At 40.3% G+C, this 16,838-nt stretch overlaps 1 protein-coding gene across 1 annotated transcript; it reads right to left on the bottom strand.

The window, feature by feature from the left end:
- Nucleotides 1-700: 700 nt before the first annotated feature.
- LOC116336167 (adhesion G-protein coupled receptor G4) lies at nucleotides 701-16,532 on the bottom strand. Its single transcript, XM_039617921.1, has 30 exons — nucleotides 16,250-16,532; nucleotides 15,321-15,400; nucleotides 14,638-14,712; nucleotides 11,625-11,695; nucleotides 10,408-11,537; nucleotides 9,603-9,642; nucleotides 9,483-9,520; nucleotides 9,272-9,402; nucleotides 9,107-9,185; nucleotides 8,911-8,969; nucleotides 8,204-8,254; nucleotides 8,027-8,094; nucleotides 7,865-7,908; nucleotides 7,724-7,763; nucleotides 7,099-7,133; nucleotides 6,846-6,979; nucleotides 6,613-6,727; nucleotides 6,046-6,503; nucleotides 5,754-5,955; nucleotides 5,183-5,339; nucleotides 4,405-4,569; nucleotides 4,121-4,243; nucleotides 3,749-3,794; nucleotides 3,557-3,660; nucleotides 3,333-3,457; nucleotides 2,831-3,202; nucleotides 2,426-2,709; nucleotides 1,733-1,834; nucleotides 1,059-1,205; nucleotides 701-959 (listed from the first exon to the last, which is right to left on the bottom strand). The coding sequence occupies exons 1-30, from the start codon at nucleotides 16,339-16,341 to the stop codon at nucleotides 856-858; spliced, it is 4,671 nt and encodes a 1,556-aa protein (XP_039473855.1). The 5' UTR covers nucleotides 16,342-16,532; the 3' UTR covers nucleotides 701-855.
- Nucleotides 16,533-16,838: the final 306 nt, after the last annotated feature.

Here is a 16,838-nt window from a genome sequence, read left to right as displayed (position 1 = left end):
AGATTAACAGTATTTTGTCTCTATCTGCCATTCTGCAATCCATCTCATGTAAACAATAACGTGGCGCACAGCGTGACGTGAAAAAAGGCACATGCCTTTGACGTTGCGTGACGAACTCTGTAATCCTCGTCCACACGTAAACGCAAAAAAGGAGTTTTAAATAATCTCCGTTTTCGGTGAATCGCAACGCCGTTTACGTGTTGACGAAAAGCCCAAACGCATATGACAGCTGAGTTTTCAAAAATACCCGTGTAGGTGTGGACGTAGCGTAAAAGAGTTAGTAGTATATTTTATTACTACCTGTAATTTATTGCCGTTTACTTGTATTTGCTTAATTGTTTACTAAATGTTTGAGGTGTGAAATAAACCGCAATGGGTTTGTAAACAAAATATGGGTGTGCGTGTTTGGAGGATGTGTTTGTGCGGGGGGGCGCGAACATTTTCTTGTAAAAAGGGGGCCTGGCAAAAAAAGTTTGGGAACCACTGCTTTAGAGCAACTATGTAAGCATACATACATTTCAACACTGTTTTAAAAGTGAAATCTTTGTTATTAACTTAATGTTTTTTATTAGAAATGTAGGTCTGTGTGAAAGATTTAGTGGGTTACATTAGTGAAAGCAATTTACTTTTTGAATATAAATAATATATAATACTTTAGTGTTCAGAATATCTGTAAGAATACAATGGGGGAAAGAAGATGTTAAAACAGTAAGTTTCATTTATAAAGTCATTTAGCTAATACATATGGCCTGCAGATAGCTTGTACATAAATTATTCTGTTCATTTACATTATACGGTACAAATATTTTTTATAAAAAAAAGAGCGCTGAGAGAGGCGGCTTTGTCCCTCCACTATCAAGATGTTTGTGAGTGTCTGTGCCGCATGTTGATCTCGTTGAGGACCACATCCATATTTGAATCTTCATCGGCTGTGATTACTCTGTCTGCATATGGACTACCTGTAAGACAACCCTACTGTCATTATTTCTAAAAGGGAAATCGATATATTTTAAGAGTTGCAGCAATGACAGAAGAAATGCAAAAATGTCAGTTCGTACCAATCCCATCACTCTGTTCTGAAAAGTCACTGTTGAGGAAAGAGGAGCTGGAAGAGTTATTGCCACGTGAGGTACTGGAATGAAGAGATGTGTTGTTGGTCAGCGATGACTTCTTTGCAGTCTTCTGTGTTGCAGTGCGACTCCATTCTGTTAAAAAAAAAGACCCACATGAGGAAGGTAAACGTGATTGTGAATTGCAATCATCACACAGTCCATCCATTCTCTTCCGCTGGAGCCTATCCCAGCTGTCTTAGGGCGGGAGGCAGGGTATGGACAGGTCACCAGTCTGTTGCATGACTAACACATAGAGACAGGCAACCATTTGAACTCACATTCACACCTATGGACAAGTTAGTTACCAATTAAGCTAACCCCACTAACTGCATGTCTACCTGTACCCGGAGAGAACCCACGCGATCACACAGTCGATATCGATCGATGCTCAGACACTGAGCGGGGACAAAGAACGCTAACACTGGGAAGAGGACATGTCACGGGAGTCGGCAACGCACTGAGCAGTTATTGTTATTTTCCATTCACTGTAAATAAACGCACTGCTTGCATTCAGAGCTCCGTGCCTGGGTCCTCCTTCCTCACATCCCCACGGTTGGCCAGCGTCAACCGTGACACCTTCACCAGTTTAAAGCACACAGTATAAAATGAACACCGCTAACCTGAGTTCTCTGATAGTCTCATTTTGCCGCAGCACAGATAGATCCTCCACTGCCTCCTCACGGTTTCCTTCACTGCACAGTGGAACACGAATATAAAGAAACCTACAAAACAAGCGTGTTTGTTAATGCCACGTTTCACAGTGCAGTACAATGTTACTTAGAGGAGCATTTAAAACCAATTAGACAAAAAGATGCGATTGTATTTTTGTTGTTAAAATAAGAGAAGAGGATGACGTCAATAAAAACAGTGGTTAAAATTGAGGACAAAAGAAAGGAAAACAGCAGAATTACTATGTAAACTCTCCAGTACACCATGATTTTGCTCTTTAAATTTAGCCCACTGTTAATTTGTAGGCATCGCTACTGACATTTTACAGCATGTGCCTTATTTCCAAACACTGGAAATTCCCTGTTTTAAAATAGTTAGGTATAGAAAATGCATCCACTCAATGTTAGTTTTAATGCATTACTATTTGGGATTATTTACCAAAGCCAAAAAAAGGGATGGTTACAAATACTTAGTTGTACAACATGATATGCACGTGACACTGAAAACTGCATATTGATAATAACGTATAGTCACATAGTGCACAATAGGTATTCATCCCAGGTATTTGTTGCAGAGTAAAAACTGACCAGATTTTAGTGAAATCACCATTATTTCACAAACCAGCTCAGAAAATGTCAGCTCACCTTGCAGGGAGTTAAAGATGGCAAAGAGGTACATGAACGCCAGGTTAACCGGCCCCCAGGCAAAAAAGGCAAAGCCCCACGTGAGGCCTAGCAGGATGGTTATCCCCAACACACTGCGCACATCCTGCAGTGTGCTGCGGTGCTGCAGATTTTGAGGGTTTTGTCTTTTTATCCGGCACAGCTGGACCATAACTACAATAAACATGATGAAGTTAAATAGAAAAATGACGCAGAAATAGGCCACCACTGCCACGTAGAACGCGATGTCATTTTTCAGCCAGCAGCTGTGGGAGAGTCGGAGGAGAATTAAAGGTTGGCTTATTGTTCTGAGGTTTTATTTCATGGATTTTGTATTACTTTATGTAGAATAATGTGAAATAATGAGATTACGAATAAAGCACTCACAACTCATCAGTAGTTCCATCACTAAACCTTCCATAGGAAACAAGACCGTAGTTGTTTTTGTCAATTGCAATGACAATAATGACCACGATCATCGGGATACCCCAGCCAGCCAGCGAGAACTTCAGCATGTAGTGCGATACATTGACGTTGAAGACTTTCACAAGTGCCACATACATATGGACGGCCTCAAGTCCCATCCATGTGAAGGCAGCTAGCAAGAAGTAGTGAAGGAACCAGGCAGTGGAAATGCAAAGGCCCACGGCATCTGGGTAGAGCGCCAGCCAGGCGTCCACCAGGAAGACCAGATTCAGCAGGAGCAGTGCAAAGCACAGCTGGATCAGGATTTTGGATGGGATGTCTTTGCGCAACTTGCTGTGGATGAGAAATTATGATGACAACATGTAAAAAATACCTCAGTGAGCAAACAAAAATGCATAGAGCTTTAGTAATAAGCAATGAATAACAGATCTGGATCATCTATTTGCTGGATTTCTATACTTACCCAAAGGCCAAGTAGGTGAGGAGGGTGATGGCCAGGAAGATAGCAGAGATTCCACAGCCAATGTATGTGATGAAGGTAAGGATGGTGCTCTGGACACGACTGGTTATAGGCTGCCTGGAGAGGTCCTTTATGAAGGAGATGCCCCCCAAAAGTGTTATTATTCTAATCAGCAATATAACCAAACATGACAACATACATGACAAAATGCATTTTGATGATCTTACCAGCAGGATGGCAAAACTGGTTAAATGGTTGCAGCCACAAATTGTCTCACTGTCCGTGCTATTTTGGACAGAACAGCCATTTGAACTCCAGCCACCCGATCCATCTGTGGGCAGAAAACAAAAATGAGTCGTGATTTCACACGTGTCTGTTTATGTTCACTGAAGTTCTTAACTCATGGCTGGACAACTTACTATTTAATGCAAAGTCCCAGAAAACACATGTTGCCACAAAATTTGCCTGCAATTTGAGAAAAAGAGTTTATCATCTCTAATTGCACATGATAGTTTTCTCTCTCTCTCTCTGTGTTAAGGGTGTGTTGCTTTTACAGCATGTTTGTGGCCAATTGCCGCTACATTTAACCACACATACATGTGTAGCTCGGTCGTAAAGCTCTGGCATGTGTAGCTCTGGCATGTGTGCGCTGCTACAAACTGGCTTGGTTTGTCTGGTTAAACCTGTAGCCGAAGTCCTTAATGCTTCCTCCAGAAGTAAATTTCTCTATGAGGACACAACTGTTGCCTTTTTATTTCCCTTTAAATAACAGTTGGTGAAACCAGGCTTACCGGAATAGGCTCTTGGTTTTTTAGGGTGATTATAACATTGTCTTGCAGTCCTGTGATTGACAGGTTGGCGACACTTGCTCCTAGGATCCCGCTATTAAGCCTGCGTACTCCCAGGGATTGGTCCTGTGTAGCCATTTAGAGACAACAAAACAAGTTTATAAAGAGTGTGTAAGTATCAGATTTAAAACACTATATTAAAAATAAACATATTTCAGCCTTTTTTTTTAAGTAGGTGTTTTTGTTATTGGTGAATAAGAAGGGGGCTGCTGGTTGAACTGTCAGACCTGGAATACGGTGCTCTTCTGGTAGAAATTGAACTGAACTCTGGAGACCTGCTGCTGTTGTTGAGATGTGAGATTCTGAGTGAGAGAGGCAGGCAGCGTGATGGAGCCCTGAGGGATCGAGGAGTTTGTTGTCACGCTCCTTCTCAGTCTGGGATTCCCACGGACCTGTAGCAAACATGGGACTCGAGCTTAACAGACTCGATCATCTGGGAGTTTTTTTTTCTTTCTATTTGGGGCAACTGGCGTCTGTCTACTAGAGATCACTAGTGACACAATGGCTGCTTATTCTTCGAAACAATATTACACCCACATTAACAAGTGTAATCCAGGGATGTACTGACAAATCATGTCATGTCATTGTGAGGAAAAGAATTTCTGACCTAGATCACCTGGTTGTGTTTTTAAAAGCAAAAACAGGTCACATGATTAAACCTATTTGTTGTATTTTATGAGTTGATTCTGGTTTTGAATGAACCATTTTACTCTGAAAAGCTGAAAAAAATAAATTTAGTTTTAAATTTAGTTTAATCTGAACTACACATGCAAGTACACAAAATACACAAAATCTGAGTTAGTATATTCTTTTTCTTCTTTTAAATATGCCAATTACAACCTAAAACAATTACTCCAACCTCCCTATTAAAATAACCATAAAAAATTAATTCGACAGTAAAAAGGCACTAAATGTCTTCTATAGGCTTTTCTAAACAGAAGTTGAAATGCTGTGTTACATGAGACACAAAGCACTTGTACAAAAGTGAAAGTTATTCTTCCCTACCTGTACACTGGTGGGACTTGAGATGGAAAAACTTGTTTTCTGAAAGTTGGCGCCATCTACTGGTTTCACAGACAGCGCCACAGCCGGGGAGAAAAGGGTCTGAGTCGTACCTCCAACAACCAGCTTGAGCCCCACTGTGTCAACGATCCCTATTATCCTGGTGAAAATGAATTAATAAATAATAGTACATTTCATGTCTTTAATTACAACTAGAAGCAATATTATTGGGTAAAAAACAGATGAAAATAAGAGTTGCAATTGAGGAGTTTTGTCCTCCTATGGATGAAAGAGGAAAACTGGGGTTTTGTTGGTTTTCTTTAGAGCCTATTTCTGGTTATTGTTGTGAAAATGTTCTTGAACCTTGTATTGATTTGTTTGTTTCATAATGAGTTGATTATCACACGATTTCAACTTTTAACAGTGAATAAAAACTGTAGTGTCAAATGCAGGTGTACTTGCAAATATTCCAAAGCAAGATCCTGTCTAGCTTTATGTTTCAGTTCATGTAGTTTTTATGCACCGCATGCATTAATAATGTAAAAAGACCAAAATAAAAATGAAAATCTGTAACCTGTTGGAGGACTTTGACAGCACAGATGGAGAAGCACCCAGGAGATTGCTGACAATGTTGACTGATGTGTTCCCCAGCCCTATGCTGACATTTGGGCCTGACAACAGATTCTCCAGGTCAGACACCAGCTGATTCACCTGGCTGGAGTTCAGTTTGGACACGTCTTTCGTCAGGTCAAGCAGTCCGTTGGCTCGAGCTTCAGCTGCAGTCAACACAATTTGAGGAGACGGTGACGCTATGATAAGGAAAGCATTACAACAGAGTTGTGCACGCAACTGAGGTGATCACAAACCTGATGAATTTGTTGTCGGACTTCCAGTCGTGGTCACAGAAGCATTCTGATTTGTGGTGGTTGTAGTAGTGGTGAGTGTAGGAGACTTGGTTGTAGTTGTGTTACCCGTACTTGAGTTGTTAGCGGTAGTGATAGTTGTAGTTGTAGTAGTGTTGACTGTTGCTGGCACTGAGACATTAGCAGCACTGGTGGTGGTGGTTAGATTCACTCCTTGTGTTGTATTCAGCGGCGTTGAAGTTGCATTTACAGCAATAGAAGTGCTATTAGCAGTGCTGGTGGTAGTGGTGCTGTTGGTGGTGGTGGTGGTGCTGTTGGTGGTAGTGGTGCTGTTGTTGTTGGTGGTGGTGGTAGTGCTGTTTGGTTGCATGGTTGTCACATTTGGGTTGGCTGTGGTGGTAGACACGTTTTGAAGATCACAACTGTCCTTCAGCTGCACAACCACATTGTTTCCATTTTGACTATTAAAAAGAAATAAAGAAGTAACATTTTACTTTGGATCCTTTTGATCTGCTGCAGCACATTTTGCATAAATTTGGTTAGTGCGCAGGATATTAAGGTCATACAAACCAAGTGAGGCTGCTAGACTGTGCTGCAGGACAGAAATCTGCGGGCTTTATGTCAGTGCTGACCCATGTGAACTCAGACTGCAGGCTGATGTTGGCTTGTAAATTTCCACAAATTGCTGTGGAAACACAAAAGCACCAATGAGAAGCTTTGCAGCACAAGTCGACACTTATTTTTTGACTGCTTGAGCTGATATTTCAGTCCTCATCTTGTTTCCTTTTGGTTAGTATACACACCCGCTCGGATCACGTGCCCGTTGAAACTGATTTGTTTCTTAGACTGAAGCACATACATCACAGCATTTGCTACATCACAGACGGGGACCTCATGGGCAAAGGCCAAAATCACGCTACAGCTTTGAAGGCTATAACTGAAAAAACAAAAAGACAACAACAACAATTTCAGCTTAGTGTTCAAATGCAACAGATGCATCAGCGAGATTTAATGTGAGTTTAGACAAATGTTCTGAAATAACATAACTGGACTCACTTTGTTGACGTGTTTGCACATGCCACGTTTGCGTCCTGTGTAGAAATGTCGGTTTTAGTGAAATAACTTTAAATGAATGTAATAAAGTTGTTATTATTAAACATGTTAGTTTAATAATAACACATGAAATGCAAATTCCTTCAGACATAAAGTATATTTTTCCTGTGGGATGCCATTACATGGTGAGTTTCTTGTCATGTGTAAATGCACACTTTCTTTCTTCTTTCTATGAGTTTGGAAAGTGAAGTTTTGTAGACAGAGAATAGTTCCTACGTGAAACTGCAGTATTTTGTGTATTTTGTATTTTCCTGTATTTTCCTCAAAAATGAACAACTCAAAAGACGTTAATCTAGATGAATACATAACAATGTTTTTACTGTATCTCCTTTAAGTCAAATAAAAAAAATCAGTTCAGTTTAATTCATTTTTTTTAGCGCTCCGATTTAAAACAAGGTTCGCCTGAAGGTGACTAAGATGATATTTCTGATCCTACCCACTTTATCTTTTTCCCTAATACAACCTAAATGCCTTACTTACATTTTGAAAACTTGCTTTTGCTCTAAATCATCATAACAGAGACAGAAAAACATAAAGGTAATAATATCATAATTTGGTGGTTGAATACCTTGTACTCAGATGCATTAATGGACACTGGACATAGACCTCTGCAAGGGAATATTACAAGATTATTATTATTTTTTGTATTTTACATGTGATAAAAAGGTATTTATTTATTTAAAAACTGGTGACAAAAAACAAAACTTACACTGCACTTGGGGAGCAAGGTGGAAGCTGTCGCAGCTGAGAAATCTGTTAAAGTTGAAGATATTAACGATGAATTGATGCTCCAAGAATTTATTCATAGAATTTTTACATTAGTCATTTGTTTATTTATATGTATTTGTGTTCTGTGTGAATGGAAGATTACCAGGTTGGTGACATTTAAGTAGTTTATATTGGGATCTTGTATGGAAATGTTAAAAGTGTAGTATGCATCTAAAAAACAAAGAAACAAAAAAAGGAAAGATAATCAAGTCACCAAGCTTTCAGACTGTGTGATTTACGTCATAATGCAAATGGTTTTGATAGGTGACATCACACTAACCTGATCCACTGCAGTAATCGGAGCAGTTGCAGTTGGTTGTGGTGATGTTGCCTGAAACAAAGTCAAAGCATGATGGTTTACAGTGTGGACCAAATCAAGGCACCTTCAAGACTCTACTTTTACACTTTAGGGGAAAAATGCATTTAGAAAAAATATTTAGAAGAATCTTGTGCATTTTGCTTTTTTACAATTTTATTTATTCATTTATTCGTTTTTTAATTGGCACAGTTTATGAAGTATGAAGCAACCCCGAGCTGCTGGCTAACCTGGCATACAATCAAAGGCTTAATGAGTTTCCTTATGTTTCCAGTTATTATGATAAGCTAAATTAACAAGATGCTTTGTACAGAACAGGGTTTTTAACCATTTTCTATTTTTAGGCATCGTCTAAAACACTCACAGAACAATTAATCCTATATAATCCTGAAGTGCTCTGTAGCGTGTTCACACGATTTGGTATCCAGGTATAATGTTAATGGTAATGGAACTGAGACTTAATTAATAATATTCTTTTGAAATGTGTGTTTCCTGACATGCCCTGAAGTACTTCCTGGTGTCTTTTAACACAAGTGCGTTGCTTCATCAGGTTTCAGTAACAGTAACAGTCTAATTCATGTATTGATGCAATGATGTTTTTTGTTTGTTTTCATGGTTGGTCCATTTAAACTGAGCTTAACTATGCTTACATTGAATAGTTTAGAGCTCACCTGCAGTGCAGTTAGTTGAATTACTTGGTGGAACCACATATGCAGCTGCAGACTCGTTACTGTAAAAAACAAACAAACAAAACCATGAACTTTCGCAAAAGTAAAGTATGAATTTAAAAAGTATAATTTATCTTTAATTAATCAGTTAATATTTAGCACTTGGGAAAGCACAGACTGCCTGTACTGAGGATCTTACCATGCTGCGTTGTCTTGACCAGTATAAATGCAGCTGTTTTCCACTGCGCTGCTGTTATTGCACGCATTTTGGAGCTGACCTGTTAAGCGACACAGAGGATTTATTACATTGCTACTTTTATAACATCCTGCAGACGTATCAGGTAGGTAACTATGCATCACTCACCCACTCTATCTGCCTTTTTCCCCAGCACGTAAAAATCAGATGAAGTGTTAGTGGCTGCACAGAGAGTGCGGAGGATACAGCATGAAGACACCGCCTGACTCAGCTTCAGCGTCACAGAGCACGTGGTGTTTCTGCAGCATAAGATCAGTGTTAATGTCGGGATCGCGAGATAAGCTTATTTCGATGACTTGAATGTCTTTACTTCACTTACCTTATTTCAGTTTTTGTCGCGCATGACACTTCCATTCCCTGGTAAAACACAAATCAGGCTAAATTCATGTGATCTTTTTTATTTACAGAAACCTACAGATACAATTAAGTGCTCACTCACTTGAAATAGGCCCGTTGTATTTATGACATTAGTGTTCAAACTGAAAAGTAAATGGAGATAACGTTAATGGGTGTCAGGACTAACTGATATGATTAGTCATCTCAGTGGCATTAGGACTGATTGTGCAACTGCGCATATGATCTCCAGCTTTATGAAAAAGTCAAACAAGCGTCGCTTATTTTGCTTAATGCTTGTTCAAGGGGATTCAAGAGGGCAAAAATACTGGAAATTCAGTGTTTGGCTGCTGTCAGCAAAGGAAATAATCAAAGTTAAAACTAAACTAAAACTAAAGTAAAGGCAGGTGTGAAAAAACCTTTTTGTTAACAATAATAAACTATAACATGACTAGAATAAAAGTAAAAAAATGTGAAAAAATGAAACACTAGCTGAAAAGATTTTGTTAAGCTGGAAAACTAACTAAAATAACATAAAAAATATCCTTAGTTTGAGCTTTTTTTAGTTTGGTAAAAATGTTAAACTAGCAATGAAATTAATAAAAGCTAAACTAAAACTAAATATTTTTACAAAAACTAAACTGAAATGAAAAAAACAAAGAAACTGAGTGAAACTAAACTGATTTAAAACAAAAAGTCAAAAATGAAATAACAATAAAAACAAATTTTAAAAAATACAAAACTACAATAACTCTGGATATAATCTCACCTTAAATGATAAACGTAACAAATCCTCACAGTGTGGATCAACAACACAGTTGCCACAATATATTACAGAAAATGCTCGATGAAAATTCATAATCTCATTTTCCATCTTTTCATTTATTTGATAGAAATAGTTGCATTCATACCTGCTTTGTGTCCCATTGACACTAACGTCCCGAGCTACACGTATCAAGCTTCTTTTCCGCTTTGAAGCCACTATTGTCCTGCTGCTTAGTAATTTTGTTGCAGTGGTTGTGAAGTTGCCTCCCGTAGGTGTGGCTGCTGTAGTTGTCGTGTTGCTTTGTAATGTTGTTGCAGTGGTTATGAAGTTGCCTCCCGTAGGTGTGGCTGCTGTAGTTGTCGTGTTGCCTTGTAATGTTGTTGCAGTGGTTGTGAAGTTGCCTCCTGCTGGTGTTGCTGTTGTAGTTGTCGTGTTGCCTTGTAATGTTGTTGCAGTGGTTGTGAAGTTGCCTCCTGTGGGTGTTGGTGCTGTAGTTGTCGTGTTGCCTTGTAATGTTGTTGCAGTGGTTGTGAAGTTGCCTCCTGTGGGTGTTGCTGCTGTAGTTGTCCCATTGCCTTGTAATGTTGTTGCAGTGGTTGTGAAGTTGCCTCCTGTGGGTGTTGGTGCTGTAGTTGTCGTGTTGCCTTGTAATGTTGTTGCAGTGGTTGTGAAGTTGCCTCCTGCTGGTGTTGGTGCTGTAGTTGTCGTGTTGCCTTGTAATGTTGTTGCAGTGGTTGTGAAGTTGCCTCCTGCTGGTGTTGGTGCTGTAGTTGTCGTGTTGCCTTGTAATGTTGTTGCAGTGGTTGTGAAGTTGCCTCCTGCTGGTGTTGGTGCTGTAGTTGTCGTGTTGCCTTGTAATGTTGTTGCAGTGGTTGTGAAGTTGCCTCCTGTTGGTGTTGCTATTGTAGTTGTCCCGTTGCCTTGTAATGTTGTTGCAGTGGTTGTGAAGTTGCCTCCTGTTGGTGTTGCTATTGTAGTTGTCCCGTTGCCTTGTAATGTTGTTGCAGTGGTTGTGAAGTTGTTGCCTCCCGTGGGTGTCGCTGCTGTAGTGCTGTTGCCTTCTAAGGTTGTGGATCTTGCACCTGTACTATTGCTCTGTAATGTGGTTACTGCAGTTGCTGTGCTGTTGTAAGTGTTCAGTGTTGATGACGCCACTTGTGTTGTCTCATTGACAGTACTTGCAGGTGTAGTCTGTGGGGAGGTCGGTGTGGCAGTAGTTTCTGGAGGGTTTGGAGGCACGCAGTTCTCCAGCTTGGAGCTGAAAACCTGCTTGAGCTGAGGAAAAGAGCATACGGTTTGCTGACAGGATTTAAGCATTACATCTGGTGTTTTAATAAGCCTGCTGTTGTACATGTTACATACCCAGGCAGAGATTTCAGATTCATTCTTGCTCTGTCCAGTGACATTCACCGTAATGTCAACAAAGTAGTATACTGCATTAGAAAGCAAAGAGAATCATTGGCAAAAAGTTGCTAAACTCTATAACAGAGGCCAAGATACCAGCTGCTGTAACAAAGAAGCAATCTAAGGGCTGAAAAGGGAGACAAAAATAGAAGTGACTCACATGGCCACTTGAAGCTGGCTGCTCATTTTAAAATGCCAAACTATATGATTAATTTCCATGGCTAATATTCTCCTCTGTGGTAACTGTAACAGGAGTGGAGTTTAAGATAGTTAGCTTGTTTGTGTTGTTCTTGCCATTTGGAGCACTTTTGTTCTGTTCCAAATTATACGGCTTTCATGGTGGTTAATTTTAACAGGCCATTCAAAAATGTGCCCCAGTTTTGAGAAATGTTTGTATTTTTATTTAGCCTAATTTACTTAAATACTATTAGCTGTACAAGTCAACTACAGTGGGGGAAATAATTATTTGATCCCCTGCTGGAAGTGTAAGTTTGCTCACTTGCAAAAAAAAATGAACAGCCTCGAATTTTTAAATAAATAAATAAATTTAAAAATTACATAAAAGTTATGAATTCATTTGTATGTCATTTAGAGAAATAAACATTTTTTCTACTACCCAACCAGAATTCTGGCTCCCGCAGACTGACTGCGTTCCCATGTGACACACAGATTTCAATACATCAATCAATCAAGTGCAGATTCATCTGCTCTCAATTCATTATGTGTATAAAGCGCACAGAATCAGTTTCTTTCATTTTAACCTCTCCACCATCATGAGCACAACCAAAGGACGTCAGGGACAAGATTGTAGACCTGCATGATCATCCTGGGGGAGGATAAGCACCTAAATCATTTAGAAAAGCCTTAGGAGAAAGTGCTGTGGTCAGATGAAGCCAAAAGGGAAGAGAAATGCTGAGTATGACCCAAAGAACATCTTTCCACAGTCAAGCACGGAGGTGGAAACATCATGTGTTGTGCTAGGTATGGGAGGACTTCACTGCATTGAGTGGCTATAGACAGGGTCATGTACCATAAAACCTAGGTTGATAACCTTCTTCCCTGAGCCAGAATACTGAAGACGGGTCATGGATGGATCTTCCAACATGACAGTGACTTAAAATATGCTGCCAGAGGAACAAAGGTGTGGCTAAAGAAGCATATTAAGGTCACGTAGTGGCATAGCTGGGCTCCAGACCTCAGTCCTTAAGAAAATCTTTAGAGGGAGTTGAAGCTTTGAGTTCTCAAGCAGCAGCTAAGAGACCTAAAGGATTTAGAAAGTTTCTGTAAAAGAGAAGTGTGTCATGGTTCTGGGTGTTTTGTCCCATCATGTTGAGTTTCATGTCCCTTTTGCATTGTGATGTTCTAGTTTATATGGTTTAAGCTTCACTTATTTCTGTTTGAATTCTCTGTGTTTCCCTTTTTCGTGCTTTTCTGTTTAGGTTCCTGCCATGTCTGCTTCTTCCACGCTATGTTGGTTATAGTGTCGTCCCTTCAGAGTATGAGTCTGTCATGCCCCCTGCGTTTAAGTCTCCCTCGCCCTTTGTGTGTCTCAATGATGTCTTTGTCTCCCGTCATGTCCTCTGTATGTGTTTCATAGTTATGTCCATGTCTCGTCTCTCATTGCCACTTCCCTGTTCCTTGTTAAGTCTGAGTGTTTTAGTCTGTCTTTTTGCTGTTTTATTTTGAAAGACTCGTGGTCTATGATCAGTGTGTTCAGTTTTGCTTCCCCTTTGGCGACATGTTCATTTGTATCAACTGTGTTCCGCATGTGTTTCCACTTCTCCTGATCACCTCCTGTCTGTATATACTGTGTGTGTCATGGTCCCGTGGCTCAGCGTCCGGGGAACCACGGGATGCTGCGGTGGCCACACCCTCGGGCTGCGCCATCTCCTACACACCTGCATCCCATTCGAGGCAATCACTGGGGGACGATTTCCCCCAGATGGCTGCTCCTTGCCAGTCCGTTAGTCACCCCTCAGTGGTAACTAGGCTCTTCATAAGTTCTGCATTTACTGGAGAATTTCGGAATTCATCTTAATATTGTGTCTGTGCACTTAGAGAACGACGTTCGGCACTGGAATCCTGCCACCTACTTGTCCCCCTGCTTGTTCGCCTCCCATCCTCGTTCCTGCCTCCTCGGACTCCCTCCACAGACTCTTCCCCCTCCGAGTTTCACGGTCCGGCTCTAATCGTAAGCCCTGACGTTTAACTTTGTCTTGCTGTTACGCGCCATTCCTCAGTACTCTAGTAATTGTGTTTCTCCTGTTGCAGTTTTCCCACAGTCCAGATTACGGCGCTCCAGGGCTTTGTGTTCCCAGTTTTTCCCTGGCTTGAATTTGTAGTTTTGGTTCCCTTGTTTTCATCAAGTTGCTTTGTTTGTTAATAAACCTGTACATAGTTCTAAGTGGCTGCACATTGAGTCTGCTTCTGGGTCCTTATCGTAAGTGTACACTGAGGTCTTTGACAGTGTGAGTTTTCCCCTGACCTTTGTTGTCGCGTCTGCTTCCCCCCCATAGCTCTTCTGTGTTCCTGCCGTGTTTCCAAGGTTTATCTAGCGTTTCTGGTTTTGTCTTGTTTTCTTAGTTTCCCCACTTCAGGCGTACCTCTGTTTAGTTTTTTATTAATAAATGGCACACTTAAAATTAATTCCCGTTTTCGTCTTACTGTGGTCTGCATATGGGTCCTCACATAAAAGAATCCACACAATCTGCCTCCGCATATCGTGCGGAGTCGGCCCAAATCCTTCCTGAGGTGTGTGCAAACCTTGTGACCAGCTATCAGTAAACTTGTTATCTCTGTGCTTGCCAACAAGGGGTTTCTCAACCAAGTACTAAGTCAACCAAGTATTCAAGTTTTGCTTGAAGATCAAACACTTATCTCACTGAGTGACATTCAAATCAGTAACACAGATAAAACAAACGTTTTTCCTAAAAAGCCAAGGGGTGAGCAGATTTTATCAGGGTTCATTTACCTGATATTTGTGGAGCTGTAGTAGAAACAGTGAAAGGGGAAGGAGTTGTAGTGGTCTGGTTGCAGGAAGCTTGCCCTGATTGGAAAAGAAAAAAGTTCTCAGTTACCACTGTTGACAACTTAATTTTGGTACCAAAAGCCAATCGTGTGTATTGAACACTAGACACCACGTCAGTGTTGATGGACATTAATATGATCCAGTTTCAGTGTACGCACTCAGAGTTCATAATGTGGTTTTTAAATCCTACACGCTGGAAAATAGGAATTCTGAAATCACTCTATTTTTCAGTTTTTAAAAAAACAGAACACTTCTTTAAAAATCAGTGCACTTTATGGTAGTTGTCTTTTGATTAGTTGTCTTTGAAATACATTTCCATTCCCTCACTTCCTGTTCTCTGTGTGGTCTTTTTTAGTCTTCTCCATTTGTTCCTTTCTCAGAATAGCAGTCTTTTGTATGACTAATAAGCAAAACTCGACTAACAGGTTACAGTATATTATGAAAGAGTTCAAGGTATTTGTGTGCGTACTGTATGTATGTGTGTGCGCGCATGCCATGCATTGCAGGTTATAATTAGAGGTTCAAAGCTGTCGGTCCACTAAACAGCCGCCTCCACTCAATTGTCTGTCTCAATTGTCTTCGTGTTTTTTCATGTCTTCTGTGTCACAGCTGATGTCAGAGCATACCTGCTAAGAGGACAACGATGACCACCAGGTGTGTCTGCAACAAGTGGAAACATCTGATAAGGGAGCCTGGCTTCTTCACCCTGTTACATAACAAATAAAACTGGTCTTAATAAATAAGTTTAGTAAATAAACACAGGGGGCTAAAGCTTTATTCTATTTATTCTGACATATGACAGAAGAAAGAGTCAGACTGAGTCATACAATAAGCCCACACTAATCACCATCACACCCATGCTAACAAATGCTGAAAGGCTGTAATTAAAATGTGTCTTAAAGGTTTTATCTCCAGTTCTGGTTGGTACAGATGAGTAATGCCAAATGAAACACTTGAACGATTTCAAGATAGTGAGGGTGGTCTAACAGAACAAACTCATTACCTTCAAAGTGCACATGATGTATGGAGTACATACACCATGAGCAAATAGCTATTTGTTCATGTTCATTTTAATCTCTTATTATTAGGCAGCAAATAATTTGCATGTACAACTCTCTAAACTTTGCTTCCTATTTTTTTTTAAATAACAAGCAGAATAACAGTGAGTAAGTGGACTGACTGTATAACTAAATGTCTTCTTTCACATCCATGGAAAGCGTCATTGTTAGTGGCACATCAGGTGCATCCTCTCCTATATTCTTATATAACCAGTAACATCAGTCCTTAAAAAAACGTGTGAATACTTTGCAAATACAGAATAACAACAAATTTTAATGTTATTTGATGTAGATCAGAGGTTTGCAGCCGCATAAGGAAGTGATTTATAGATATGAGCGTATCTGTATGAACGATCTGGATTAATAATCCTGACTGAAACCAGATCCAGCTGCTGTTTCTGAGTTAAGATGTGTTTCCCTCCACATTAAGGAAAAGGTGATACACCGCCACTTCCACCACCTCCACCACCACCACCACCACCACCATCTCACTTTACCTGACTAAAGGAGCAGATATTTGCTGGCAAAGAAATCTGCCTGAAGAAATCCTTGGATCCTTCATGACTCTGTCTTCATTTTCGTGGAACATAGCTTCCCATAGGCGAAGTAAAACGTTCAACAACAAACATTAATCTAGCCAGTGCTCTCGGCTGTGTGCTTTGTCAATTCTCCACCACTTTCTCATGCACAATCAATAGCTGACACACGTGGCACGCCCCTGAGACGTCAAGGTGAGCGGGTGGACGTCACATACATTCTCTTCAGCTCTGGCACCTTTGGCTCAACATTTTAACACCACCCAAAGAGGAAGCCGTCCGATTGTACAACTAGACTCAAAAATAATAACAGGGTCCAATCGTCTGCCTTTAAAGTTCCCTGTAGCTTTTTGGAAGGAAGAGATTTGTGTGTTTCTTTTTCTTTTTTGTTTGTCAGTACAGGTGTGCCTCAGGGTGTGTCATAAACCTGTGTTTTCAGTAATAGACATGACTGAAAGTGTTTCCAGGGCAACACTGCAGGGCTCTAACATTGTGGCCCTGACTGCCACGAAAGAAAAAAAAAAAAAAAAGTCACGCACCATTACACTGT

This window comes from Oreochromis aureus, linkage group 10, assembly GCF_013358895.1.
Source record: "Oreochromis aureus strain Israel breed Guangdong linkage group 10, ZZ_aureus, whole genome shotgun sequence".
NCBI classification, from domain to species: domain Eukaryota; kingdom Metazoa; phylum Chordata; class Actinopteri; order Cichliformes; family Cichlidae; genus Oreochromis; species Oreochromis aureus.
Note: the sequence above shows the minus strand (reverse complement) of the source record. Positions and strands in the feature narration are given on the sequence as shown.